This window comes from Ranitomeya imitator, chromosome 6, assembly GCF_032444005.1.
Source record: "Ranitomeya imitator isolate aRanImi1 chromosome 6, aRanImi1.pri, whole genome shotgun sequence".
NCBI classification, from domain to species: domain Eukaryota; kingdom Metazoa; phylum Chordata; class Amphibia; order Anura; family Dendrobatidae; genus Ranitomeya; species Ranitomeya imitator.
Window position 1 is genome coordinate 416,422,668 of NC_091287.1, and position 14,959 is coordinate 416,437,626.

Sequence of the window (14,959 nt, forward strand, 5' to 3'; positions counted from 1 at the left end):
CAGTTTTCTCCCACTTTCCAAGAACATACTGATGGGGAATTTAGATTGTGAGCCCCAATGGGGACATCGATGTCTGTAAAGCGCTGAGGAATATGATGGTTCTATATAAGCAGTTCATAATAATAATAATAAATCGGCTATATGTTCCTTGTCCATGTCAGTATCAGACATACGCTTTAGAAACCTGTCTCTTAAACAGCTGCTCCTCACTGCTCCCCTATGTACATATACGCTTTTCAATGGATTAAGCTAAAAAAAAGTGGTTGTCGAGCAGAGACCATTTTAAAGATGTCCATGAACTTATAGTATTGGAGAAATGTGGACTTTTCTTGGTTACAAGTCAGTGTTTTTACTTGGACAAATCTGAATAAAGTTATCTTTGTGTAGCCGCTCACATCGTTACATTTACGGCTTGTGGAGCAGACATGTTTAGGTCTATGGTACTCTGCAATTATATTTTTTTTTTAGCTGACATCTCATTGACGACCTTTCTAATTCTTGTGTGTTAAGGTTGTAGTAAGAAAATAATTTTTGTCACTTGTTTAGCAATGTATGTTGTAACATTGCTAATAAAAGATAGTTAAAAATTGTATCTCACCCATGGCAAAGATTGCGTGCACATAGCATTATTGTATAATATGATTATTTTTGTCCCGTCGAGCTACTCTATTTTATTCATGTGCATTCAGTAAAAGGATATACAGTATATCATGTGTTATACGTAGGAATTTTCAGCTGGGACATTTTCACAATGGGAGCTTTAGTTGTGGACTCAATATATAATGAGCCTTACATGTGTGTGCAGTAATTGGCTTAATTGTGTCTTACTAATAAATTGTGATTGTTCTTTCATGTCATTGTAGATCCAACTATCAAAGATTGGACCACCATTTATCATCAAAAGTCAACCTGCGCCCAAGCTTGAATCTAAGATTTCTTCTAGTACATCTGTTGGTGGGGGAAGGAACACTGGAGCTAGAACTCTCGCGGATATTAAGGCGAGAGCTCAACAAGCCCGAGCACAAAGAGAAGCGGCAGCTGCTGCCGCCGTTGCAGCAGCAGCCAGCATCGTTCCTGGGGGTGTAGGAAGTCCTTCAGAAAGCAGCAAGGCTAGACCGTTGTCCCATATTAAGGAGCAGACAAAAGCAAAGTTGTTTGCTAAGCACCAGGTGAGAGTCAGCACACAGCAAAGTAGTAGAGATGGAAAAGCGAAAGAGGGTCTTCCAGAAATTGAAGTGCCAGCTGCTTCCGATGCAAAAGTGGAAGGTTCGACTGGTGTTATTATTATGAATCCAAACTGCAAATCTCCTAGCAGCAAATCGACACTCCATCGGGATTTGACGACTACATTACAAAAATCCCGCAGTTCTTCAGCATCATCAGAAACTGACTCTGATACATCAGTGCACAGCTCTAATGAAAATATCCACGTGCCACATTCCTGCGACAAAACTGTTACATCTACCTCCGCTGAAGACTGCAGCGTGCCAATGCAATATAATAAAAATATAAGTTCAGTGTCCGTCTGCTCCTCTGCTGATACCACGTTTGGAAACTCACTTGAAAAATCCTCTGTCCTAATGTCTGTCGAGAGTGAAAACACTACATCATCTGTTTGTAACTATAATATGCTAAACCCCATTAAGGAGTCCGACATTCCCTTTATAGCTGTCTCACCAAAATGCACTGATGACGTTAGCAGTCATGCCTCTACTGCAAACTCCTCTACATCTGAAACGTTAGAAGAAAAACGAATGCCAGTAACAACCAGTACTATAAATTCTTACACCACTGTGCCAATTTCATCCATTGGGAGTAGTCTGCCAAATCCCCATCTCACTAATTCATTGGTGAATTCACTTAATGCCTCCTTTAGTGTAAATACCAGGCACCCTGATAAATTGGCTGCCCTTGCATGTGATGGAGATAATTCTGCGGATGTGTGTCCTTCTATCCAAAGAATGTCAAACCATGAGGAAAGTGGAGGAGATTCTCACGGAAGGCCCTCCGTTTCAGTGTACTCCAGCGGCAGAAGACCATCAATGAATGCTGATCCTTCCCTTGCAAAGATGCACCCTTATAATGTAGATAAAACCTATTCCAGTAGCGTCATAGGACTACACAACAAAACCCTCCCTACCGCTTTAATACAGACTAATAGATCTATTCCATGTAAAGTGATTGTTGATCACTGTACAACGCCAAACTCCACTTTCCCTTTCATCACAGAAAATGCAGAAAATACTGATTCTCAAAATAGGCTTGGAAAATCAGAAGCAGCTATTCAAAGTAAAACATGTCCTCAAGTATCTGTAATTAGTAGACAGGAAAATCTCTTCAATGAGAGCACGGAGCACGTGTCCAACTCGAATATTGTTGTTAATCGGTTGCACAGAGATGACCGAAGCAAGAGTGCTCCTAGCACTGACCTTTTGGAAGCAACTTATATGCAGCAAGGAAAACTAAGCGACTCAATTTCTTGCCAACAAAATTTTAATGAGCGTGTACATAGCACACCTTCATTCAAGTGTGGAGAGGACAATATTCACAATTCTGAGTACATTTCTAATAACAGAATATGTTGGAGCGACAAAGAACAAATGAACACTGACAAAACCTCTGCAAATCATTTGAGCGTACCTAAACACATGGAGTATTCTGATGAAAATACTGTGGATAATATTAAACGTGAACCTGGGAGTTACCCACACGTGTCAAAACTGATTGCTCGTAGCCCTGTGGCAAACTCCATGCCGATCAAATCAGAGCTGAATGATTCCAGCAAGTGTTTTGGGATGGATTCTGAAGGTTTTACCGGCCAGAACACTATGCAGCAAGGATGTGACTTGGATATGAGCTTGCATTCATCCAAAACGCCACACGGTGTTGCCAGAGAAGAACCCTTGTCTTTGACTACAGACACTTTGAAAAGAGTTTCAAATGTAGGGAATGCAAGCTGTCGACTCTCATCTGTTGAAGCAAACAACCCCTTAGTTACACAGCTGCTTCAAGGCAACTTGCCTTTAGAAAAAGTTCTGCCTCAACCCAGACTAGGTGCAAAGTTAGAAATTAGTCGACTCCCTTTGCAGAATAACTCAATGTATAAAACTGTATCGGAAAGAGTGGTGTCTGAAAACACCTCCTGTTCCCCTACCCCTGATGGCAAGGTCTATCCACTGGGAGCTCTAAATCTCTTGCAAGTAAGAAAGCGGGAAAATCATCCCAAGAAAAGGATGGCTAGGATTATGGGTGAACATGCCCAGATAAAGTGCGAGTCTGGAAAGCTTTCAATGGACACAGATACAATGTCATCTTGCATGATGGGCTCTAATATGAACCCAATGGGTCAAGGGCAGACATTCAAGCAGGAGTGGATGAACAAGCAGGTCGCTCAAAACAGGGTTGCACACAGCCCGGAAATTAAGCAGCAAAAGAGGCCGCTGCCTTCTTGTAGCTTCCAACAAAATGTATTTAATGTTGATAAAAATGGCAGCTATCACCCAGAAGCGAGCACCTCACACAGGCAGCATTACTACCAAATGCCCATGGCTCAGAGAGGCCAAGGTCCTGCAGTCTACATGCCACCAGGTGCCCCAAAAGCCCAGACTGTTAACAATGCTTTTGCTTTCAGTAGGCACCCAGAGCAGAAGGTTTTGGGCGAGACAAATGTTCCAACTCTTCCTCATCGAATGGGCAACACTTACTCCCCAAATGTTCATATTAAAGAAGGCGATGACCTAAGCAATGCCCCACAGACTCTGCAGCATAAATTTATAGTGCATCCTTCCTTATCTAATTCAGAAGTCCCTTCTGATCAAAAGCAGCCAGCAGTTACTATGGAAACCACTAAAAGACTTGGTTGGCCTCAGCCTACGAGCATCTGTAGCAATATAAAGTCTGAGCCCATCTCTTTTGAGGACGGTTTAAACAACAGCTGTGAACTGACCATGAAACAATCTTCCTACGAGCAGAGCGAAGTCAAAGAACAGTTAAAAGCATTCGCCTTGAAAAATGCAGATTTTTCTTCCTATTTACTTCCTGAGCCACAAAAGCCTTTTCCTCCTTTAGCTGCACAGAAAACCCAAACCCCGCAGCTTCCACAGCAGCAACAGTGTGGGAGCTATCCAGCCATTCATTTTGGTAGCACAAGCTTCAAGCGAGCGGCGTCTGCTATTGAAAAATCTATTGGAATTTTAGGGAGTAATGCGAAGCCTGCATCCGGACTGGGCGGTCAGACCGCGGCGACCCCTGCACAGAAATACGCTGACAGCAGCAGTGCAGACGAACTGGAACTCAAGTGTTCTTGCCGGCTGAAAGCCATGATTGTGTGCAAAGGCTGCGGAGCCTTCTGTCACGATGACTGCATAGGTCCTTCAAAATTGTGTGTAGCGTGTTTAGTTGTTCGATAGAGACTGAATCAAAGATGGAGTGTCCCTTTATTGCCTACATGTCTTCATCAGGAGAAGAAGCATTGTCATTTCATGTGGCTTTTCTCATTTTCTATATTTTTCTTTTTTATAGAAAACATTACAATGTCAGTGTTACATTTCAGTTCTACGACTGTTGATGAGACCTATTTCCGCTACAGAAATGGATCTCTGCTTCTTGTCACCCTTTTAATTTATTTAGAATTGTTTTACTGAGGTGAAGCTTTTGTTCTGTTTCTCAATACAAAGCATCTGCAATTTTTCTTTTCTGGTATTTGGAGACCATCCTGGTTTGCAGTAGATAGTCTATGATATGATGGTTATCGTGCTGATGGAAAGGGCCGAGTGGTACTAATTTAGGAGGCTAGTTGCCCACCCCCAACCCCACCCAATTTAAGACATTTTAGGTTAAAATTTTAATTAACCCAGCTGTTCTGTCTACTTCACCGGGAGAGTTTTAGTGGGGATGAAGGATTAGCAGCTCGAATCTTGACACTATCAATAGCCGTTGAGCAAATAAGCACTGCCTAATATTCGGCTAAATTGCTTCAAATCCAAATGTAATTTCCGTCACTTAGCAGAGCTACCATAGAACAAATAATGAAAATAATTTATCAGATTTTATGGAACTGGCAAGATACAAAATCAGCAAATTGGTTATAAAGTAAAAGGGTGGTCCGAGACAAACACAGATTTAATCCTAAATCTATATTTAATGTAATAATTTAATCTCTTTTCTAAGACACTTTAATTAAAAATTCCCTACAGCTCCCTCTTTCCTCTAATTGCTTTATTTTATTTTTCTCCCAACTTCCTGATGAGCAGGTAGAACGGAAACCATCCCCCGAAAGTGATATCAGTTCCGGGGGTTGGTTTGGTCTCTGCATTTACTGCTTGCTGGGTTATCACCTTACAGTGCACACTGACAGTGCGCTCTCTTGCCGGCTTGTCACTTCCCATCAGAGCTGGCAAGAAGCGCACTGCCACTATGCATTACTAAAACTATTGCACAGTAACAAGATCCTACTGAGCATATGACAGAATTAACTGACGCATGCTTGGTAGAGCAAGGGCCAGCCTTGCCCTTGAAACTGATGTCACTGACACTTTGTTTCATGGTGGGGACAGTGGCTTTGACAATGACTGCAGACTCTGCCCCTTGACGCTTCATTTGAGTATCCCCGCATGCACTGGGAATTCTCAAATGAAGTGTCGTCAAACAGGAAGTTGGTAAAAAGTAATAATGCATTTGGAACAGAGCGGAAATGGTAGAGAGCTTCTAATTCAAGTATATTCGAAAAGATATTAGAGTATAACATTAAATAGATGGAGCTTTATGATTAAATGCATGTTAGTTTCAGACTGTCCTTTTAACCCCAAAAGAGCAGTTACATTTCCATGAGTGCGATGGTACCAATGTTAATGAGTGAAGTGTTTGCACCACCTTGTATGGTGGCAATTTGTGGTGTTTGTTTTGTAATATAATAATTTCTTGTCACAGGCACCAATATTTTTAGCATTGGGTTGTTCAAGAACATAAAAAGCTGTTTGTATGTTTTACAGAAGCTTCTAATCTACTTTAACTATGAAATTTGCACGATGTCCTTATTTCGGTGTCCTTCACATGTTCCAAGAAACTTGAAGGGGAATTGCTGTCTGCCTCAGTTCATTAGCGAAGCCAGAAAACAAGCCCCTGTTATACCCATCACTGACAGAGAAAGGGGGAAGAGGGTCTCTGCCTGTTTCAGAACTAATCCTGAAGGAAAGCCCCCGAAATCTGAAAGTCAGTGCACATTTCATAATTAAAGTTCATTAGTAAATTCTATTTATTTCCACTTCAGACATCCAGTCAACCCCTTTATTGTCACACTCCCAAAAAAACTGCCCCAATATCTCAATACACTCAAGAGTTTGCGGTCATATGCTACACCCAACAGAATTCCCATCAGATGCCTGGATACATTTTCTGATTATTTCAGAAGCCATTTATTTTCAACACTTCTGTCTATTGTACAAGGCACAAATGCTTCAGTGGCTTTTCTGGATACGATCAGTGGTAACAAATTATATTATTTGTGGATTACCAACAGAAAAATGGAGAAAAATGGAAGCGGTGAATACAAAAATGTCCATCAATGTAATGACCATGTACACACTTCTACCTTTGTACACTATTTGTGTTGCTCGAATGTACGTATAAAAATACAGCAAATGTGTCCATGTTCTTGATTAAAATGAATCTACTCTGTGCATTCAGCTACAATTCAGAGCTGTGTGTGTTCATGGCAACAGACTATGAGCAAACCCTGTGTGTAGCCGTGAGTCCTCGCTGTCTGTAGATTGGCAAGAAAATAGGCTGAAGTAGCGGTGTAGCCAAGGAAGGCGCTGGTTTATTTGCTGTCTTTAACCACGGGGAGACGCAGACCCTTATAGGAGCTTGATATTTATCTTTTTTTTTTTTTTTTTTTTTTTTTTACCAAGGCTGTCTCCTAAGCATCCTCATTTTTTCATAGAAAAATATGAATTACAATTTTTTCAACCTTTCAGGATTATAATATTTAATTGAAAAGCTTAATTTAATGATTTCATCTATAGTCGGATGTTGTCCAGTTATATGTAAATAAAGTTCACAAGGAATTTTACACACACACCGGTATATTATATTATTTATTTTTGGCAATGAACTAATTGTTTGAACTCTTTTGACACATACTAAAGATTGATACACACACACTGGTATATTATATTACTATTTAATTTTTTTGCCATATACTCATGGTTTGAACTCTATTGGCACATACTAAAGATTACTGCCATTATTTTGCTGCTACGGTCCATCATGTCTGCAGCCTAGTACACAGGCTAGCGGTGGTCCCGAACACCACCTGCTGGAGGTTTCAGAGGTCTGTTACAGACTGGTTGTCATTTTTAGCCATGTGCAGCTGCCTCTAAAGATCTAAAACCTAAGCTATATTTACATAAGACTGGAAAACCATTTTAAGGAGAGCAAATTTAGAGAAAAATTGGCATATGGACAGGATATGGGTCAGCTAAAGGCTCAAAATAGAATCCCAAATATCTTACACAAGGGAGGTTTTTTTTTTTTACATTTGCCATCTAGTTAAGAAACTTGTATTGTTTTGATGCCTTGAGAATTTAGTTAAAGGGAATCTTATCAGCAGGTTTTTGCTATGTAATCTGAGAACACCATGATGTATGTGCAGAGACCCTGTTCCAGCAATGTCCTTTACTAGGCTGTGTTTTGTTGCTTCTATAGAATCAGTGTTGCTGTCACTACAGGACCAGCTGCCTTGTGCATTCTAGTCCAACCACACCTACACTGATTAGCAGCTCTGTCACAGTACAATGTACACAGGAAGCTGTGGTGTGTGCAGGGTTCAGCAACTGAGCTATGCTAGAATCTCGGCAGATTAAACTGTGATCATCGCAGCTGCTGCACCCTGTCAACTAAGTGATACATCGCTGGAATCAGGGTCTCTGTCCCTATATCAGCTGTCATATTGTATAGCAAAGACTTGCTGACAGATTCCTTTTAATACATATGTTTTTGGTGTAGTAATCGAAAAAGTGATTTCTAAATCCAGTTTTGCTTTTTTTTGTCTATTTTACTCAAACCTGTAGCTACTTTATTTCTGCTCCTGCACATAAGCAGATTATAGCGCAGCCTGTGATAGACCTCTATGGGGGGACGCTATTGTGACTCCTTACATCTCTGGTTTCATGCTCCGGCACGAAGAGTGCCTATTAGTGTTGAGCATTCCGATACCGCAAGTATCGGGTATCGGCCGATACTTGCGGTATCGGAATTCCGATACAGAGATCCGATACTTTTGTGATATCGGGTATCGGTATCGGATCAATAGGGATGTGTAAAATAAAGAATTAAAATAAAAAATATTGATATGCTCACCTCTCCGGCGGCCCCTGGACATCATGCTGCTAACCGGGAGGCTTCTTTGTTTAAAATGCGCGCCTTTAGGACCTGGGAATGACGTCCCGGGTTCTGATTGGTCGCGTGCCGCCCATGTGACCGGCACGCGACCAATCGGAAGCCGCGACGTCATTCTCATTCACAAAAACTCCTAATTCTAGGAATTGAGGACCTGCGAATGACGTCACGGCTTCTGATTGGTCGCGTGCCGGTCACATGGGCGGCACGCGACCAATCAGAACCCGGGACGTCATTCCCAGGTCCTAAAGGCGCGCATTTTAAACAAAGAAGCCTCCCGGTTAGCAGCATGATGTCCAGGGGCCGCCGGAGAGGTGAGCATATCAATATTTTTTATTTTAATTCTTTATTTTACACATCCCTATGGATCCCAGGGCCTGAAGGAGCGTTTCCTCTCCTTCAGACCCTGGGAACCATGAGAATACCTTCCGATACTTGATGTCCCATTGACTTGTATTGGTATCGGATATCGGTATCGGCGATATCCGATATTTTTCGGGTATCGGCCGATACTATCCGATACCGATACTTTCAAGTATCGGACGGTATCGCTCAACACTAGTGCCTATGACTCCACAGGGATGTCTTATGCCAGTGTTGTGTGTATTGTGCATTGATTTTTTTAAAGTTTGACCCAGAACTGAGCATTTAACTTGTTCAGCAACAAAAATGAAAAATAAAGAAAAAGCTTAAGCCGCAATAATAAACCATAATAAGATCTAATTATCAGCCAACATGATTCTTCACAACTTGACACTACAGCCTTTCTGCCAAAATCAGAACCTCCGCGACCAAAGTTGTCTGGACTACAATCCTCAGTCAGAAATACGAAGCATTTTTTTGCTTTCATAGAAGCACTGATCACTTCTTTGCTTAGAATTAGGTTTTTTGCCCCACTAGTTTACAACTGTGGCACCTTAGGCACAAGTTGTACAGATAAAGAACCTTTTCAACAGCATTTTATTATTCAGCACTTGTTCCATTTGACTATATCCAGCAAATAAGGTGAATGGTACAGAGACTAAAAAAGTGGTTTCCCGTGTCCGATAATGTTCTCAATACACCGCCCATTTAAATCCTGACATCTTCAAAGGGGACTGTCTCATTAAGAGCGGGAGCAGCTTTCTGCTGTTACTCAGAAAGGCAATCACTTTGAAAGCAAATAATTAAAGGAATTGTTTTTTTTTCTTTCTTCCAAACTACCACTTTGTTGGTTTTGTATCAGCTGCAGTACATCGGTCCAATAGAGTGAACGTCACTTTATTGAATATAATGCAATGCTGACATCATATGGTCATGATGACTTCTGATGCACGGACTGTCCCAAGGACTTTTCATATGCTACTTTCACACTAGCGTCGGATTCAGTGCGTCGGGCCGAGGTTCCGACGCTAGCAGTGAATGCGCCGCACAACGGAGGCAGCGGATGCATTTTTCCTGTGCATCCGCTGCCCCATTGTAAGGTGCGGGGAGGTGGGGGCGGAGTTCCGGCCGCGCATGCGCGGTCGGAAAAAGCGGTCCGTCGGCAGCAAAAAAAAATTACATGTAACGTTTTTTGCTCCCGGCGGTCCGCCACAACACGGCGCAACCGTCGCATGACGGTTGCGACGTGTGTCAATGCGTCGCAGTGCGTCGCTAATGTTAATCTATGGGGCAAAAACGCATCCTGCAAACAACTTTGAAGGATGCGTTTTTTCCCATAAACGACGCTTTGCAACGTATTGCAAAAAACGCCAGTGTGAAAGTAGCTATAAAGGAATACCTTCCCCACATTGCTTTACCAGTTGTCTACACCCCTGCACAGCTCTGGCTTTGAATACAGAACATTTCTTCTCTCCTTTTAGTTTTCGTTGCTTCTCGGATTAGGTATCCACATGCATTGGAGACACAAGTTAAAAAACAAAAAACACAGACACAATTCTCCTGGACATGAAAATTGGACACTACATGAATTTTATTTTAAATATTTATTGTATGCCTAATTGAAAATACATTGTCGACCTAATTCTCAATTACTTTATAATGTTTTATATTTAATTAACTATATTAATAATTGTTCCTTTCACCTCTGTGATTCTTTTCATTTTTCATGTACATGGGTGTTACATTAATTTCCATGGAGGATGTTCTTTTCTTTTTTTTCTTTCTTTCTTTCCTGCATTTTTAACCTGATGTTGTTTGTGTGTAGTAATATCGGTTTGCTATGAGCTTTGTCTTTATATTTATTGACCAATGGAATGATATGGCTTGTAAGGAACGTGGGAATTGGTAAACATTGGAAACTAAAGGGAACTAATCACGTCGTGGAATTGAGGTCCAGGTTTATTGTTGATACGTTTTGTGGTGCTTTTTAGAAATGTATTGATTATTATAAATTGGGCTACATTCATGTAAAACGTCTCACCTCAGAAAAATAACAGAACGACATGCATGTATACTCATTTGGAAACATGCTATGTTATTGATTTACAGCCATTCTAAGTTATTTTCATTCACGTGTTATTTTTGTTAAAACAATCCAATCATTTTTTTTTTAAATGTTTTATGAACATATCATGACATTTGTAAGTTCATATACGGAAAAAGCTGCTTAATTCAACCATTTTGGGCTGTGTCCTAGATCTGATAGTAATGTCTTTTTGTTTTTATTTTAGATTACTGTATCATTGTACTGTTACATGTTCTAAAAGTGTTTCACGCTGTTGCCATAATTTTTTTTTTCTTTTTGTAACAAATGTTTTTGAACATGGCGGGGGAAAATGCGCCTTTCTTCCCATCCCAGGATTGTTTTATTTAAATTTTTTTCCTCAGTATTTCTAAATGTTTACATCTTTGTTATATTGCCTCCTTACAAGACTTATTGTACATCAATGCAGTAAATTCTAAGAGAATGCTAGTTTCCTATCTGCAGCCCTTTACTGGAACTATCTGTAATGCCTTGCTGGGCAACGCATTGCAAGCCCTTCACCATAACATATTTATTCTTGGAAAAGTTTCACAAGAACAAGGAGTATGATCATCAGCTGGATTCCCAAATCCTGTTAAGCCTTATTTCCATAGTAAGAGTCAAAGGTGAAAGGGTTAAGAATCCAAACATAGATGTCAGTCCCATAGAAGCACCCCTTTGTTTTCTTACCAAAGAAAATGTACTGCAAACTCACTAGTAGATTCATGTGATTAGAGGTTGACAGATTATAGGTATTTACAGCTACTGTGACAGAGGAACACCATTTTTCTAAAAAAAATAAAATAAAAAATTAAAACTTTTAACAGTATTTTATTTAGAATTCAGGGATCATGCATTTTGAAAGGTGCTTTGTGTGTTTTCTTTGTCTTTAAATGTTACCGACAGAAATGACTGCCCACATTTCTTTAATTTATGTATTACAATAATGGTTTCCAACTCTTTAATCAAGGTAAAAGAAAGGTCTGCTGCGTCAAATATTCAAACAAAAATAAAAGAAATTAAAATATGATTATTTTCCTGTTGTTTTTCCCTTCCATATGTTTTGTGTAATGATGTCTATGGGATAGATAGATAGAGTTGAGCAAAGCAGTTCACAGGACCCTGGTCAAGTGGCCACGTCTTTACACCGTGGCACTGGGCAAGCTAACACACATGCAAAAATCCACTTTGTAAGAATAATAGAATCGTTACATCTGTTAATGGATATGCATTAAAAATACCAAACAGAAAAAATAATAAAGATAATCATACAAGAAAAAGTTGTGTAAATAAACAGGTAAAGCTACGGGAAAAAAAGTTATAATTCCAATAAAAGATCCTTAAGCGGCCCTATGATTGGCCCTGCCTGGCCTTACCCATATAGAACCCATTACGTACTCTTATCCCCACAAAATTATTGTTACACGTCTGTCCATTGAGATCTATATTATTCACATTATATGACATTTCATACATGTATCACTTAGGAATAGGTGTGCAGTTGTCATCCTTTTTTTAATCGTGTCTATTTTATATGATTTCTTTCATTGTTTTAAATTGACTTAGAAGTGGCATAAAAATCCATTTCCATTTTTGGGCCATAAAATGGTTTGGGTGTTTTTCTGCTATAATATACCTAGCGAATCTATTGCTACTCCTCTGCATCCAGGAATCCATGGGGGTCTCAGCCATATAACAGTTCAAAGGGGAAGAAACCAGTAAAGGCCTGTGGGACTTCTCTGATGAAGAATAAAAGGTACAGCAGTAGATAGTCCCTGCCTTATCCATCCTCTACAACTTTCTTTAACCTAGCCTTCAAGGTTTTATTAAATATTTCCACCTAAACATCCATGTGTGGATGGTAGACTGAGGTCCTGTGTTGTGTGATTTGCAGGGTTTTGCACAACTCTGTCATTAGACTCTGTCATTAGACATGAACGGAGTCCCCTGGTCCCTTAGGATCTCCTTAAGCAACTCTGTTCTAGTAAAGGTCTGGACCAACTCCGAGCTATACACTTGGAGGAGTTTCGTAGTGATGCGGCCTCCGGATACTGTGTAGTATAGTCCAGGATGGCAGGTGGGACAGGACCTACAAAAGTGCAAGATTTCTCGGTGACAACAGGGCCAATAGAACGTGTAGAGGATCTGGTCCTGGGTTTTCTTTACCCCAGATGACCACGTAACACATGAGCACCCTGTGTCTTCATCCCTGGCACCAGTAACTGATTACCTGCCCTCCCTGCTTTGTGACCCAAAAGAGCAATTCCCAATTTACAGCAAAATATGGATATCGGGTGTCAGCCACTGGCTCTTGAGCAACACCGTTAAGTACAGTCACATTAACAAATGCCCCTTTTAGAATTAAGTACCTGAGTTGGGCGGTTCCAAAGTCCCTACCCTCGTGCACACCTCCAGCTCAGGGGTTTGGCTGCCTCATCCTCATCTCCAAAAAGCACACAAAAGTGAAACCCAGCAGCTGCAGCCTGCAACAATGTTTCTTTAGGAGCTACATGACTCGGCTGGGCAACACGTCATCCTCCCTTTCCACCACAAGTCTCAAAACAATGCAAAGACCCAATCTCATTGGGCTTTGTGTCAGTTTGTTTCTGTGACCACTCTGGTCACAGGGTACTCTTTAGCGTCTCCATGGATACAGCGGATGCATATCATCTTCCCAGGAATCAGCCGATGAGGAATTGTGTCCATTACGAAGGTTACCAAACAACCCGAGTCGAACAGTCATTTGCACTTTGTTCACTGATATGGGAAATGCGTGCGGCTCCTCACCTGGTTGAGGGAAAGCACTGCAGGCAGGGTATGCAAAATATGAGCAGCGCTGACCTATCGGTGGTCATAGTACAATGGGTGGCTATGTGACCCAGGGTGTGACCATCACCAATAAACCATGTTATTGGATAGGGCCTTTGGCAACAACTCGGATGCCTCCTGGGCTCTTTGACATCCCCCAGATAGAGCTATAGTTCCCCTCTTTTGAGTGTCAGCCCCCCTTTGGGAACCCCAGTATGGAGTTGCTAAGACCCCTTGCTTCCTCAAGGAACTCTCGACTGTTACCTTTAATGCAGGTTACCGGCATTCCAGGATCTCTCTGGGCAACCCAGGATTGCATCGGCCTCGGAAGGGAGTCTATGAACCAGTCCATGACAACCCTTTACATCATCTGAGGCAGATTCAGGTTGCTACCACTCTGGACCACCTGTAGGAGATCAAACACTTGGGAGTGGGGCGGTTTGCCACCGCAATATGCCCAGGGTTGCTCCCGTTGCACCCTGATAGATTCACTCCTAAGCGCACCAAGATATCAGCCTTTAACTTAGCATACTCAAAACAAAGCCTCAAAAAAAAGAGGACAGCAAAGGAAACCAACTCCATATACTATGTAGAAAAATTAGGCGGAAAAGGGAGTACTTAGGTTAAAAAGAGTATTTTATTGTGAAAATTTAATAAAGTGTAACACAGTAAAAATTACAACAGGATGACACGAATGATCATGAGTGCCATATACTCCACATAGCTGCCAGTATCACATAAATCGGGAAGGCATGCCATAATGAAAGTGCTAATATAGTGCAATATAGTATGGTCTCATTGAATAAATTCTTATACAACAGCACTTCCCTGCAGCCAAAAAAATGAAGTGCTAACCCAAAGTAACCATATAATCATCAAAGCAAACAGCTGTAAATGGCGCTTATCAGCAGCTAACACCAGAATGGGGTGGATGGCACCAGAGGAATCCAACAGAGCCCCCAACGTACGTTTCGCTTGTTGCTTTCTCAAGGGGATAACTCTTACACAAGGACCTTTGTATCCCATTGGTGACTCCTCTAATGCCGGTGACATGATGTGTCTCGGCCAATAGTATTGGTATCTTGGCGCATGTGCCCTGCACTCCGCAGGTCCTACAGCGGCCGCCGGCGTCGGGCACAATCACGCATGCATGAAAGCATGTGTGAGAGGCTAGGAAGACGCCGTGGCAGACGAGGAGCCGCTGGATAGACAGGGCACATGCGCGCCACCAAATACTCCCCTCAGAAGTTACCGCAGGACAGCCCCATATAAATAAATTAATCGTACCATAATATCAGACAACACTAT

At 41.3% G+C, this 14,959-nt stretch overlaps 1 protein-coding gene across 1 annotated transcript in view; it reads left to right on the plus strand.

Annotated features, from left to right (window-relative positions):
• The window catches only part of ASXL3 (ASXL transcriptional regulator 3), a 186,867-nt gene extending 178,545 nt beyond the window's left edge, over positions 1-8,322 (plus strand). The window contains exon 13 of the mRNA XM_069731268.1: positions 864-8,322. Coding sequence (XP_069587369.1) covers positions 864-4,409 — 3,546 coding nt within the window. The 3' untranslated portion in view covers positions 4,410-8,322. The remainder of the gene's footprint in view (positions 1-863) is intronic.
• Positions 8,323-14,959: the final 6,637 nt, after the last annotated feature.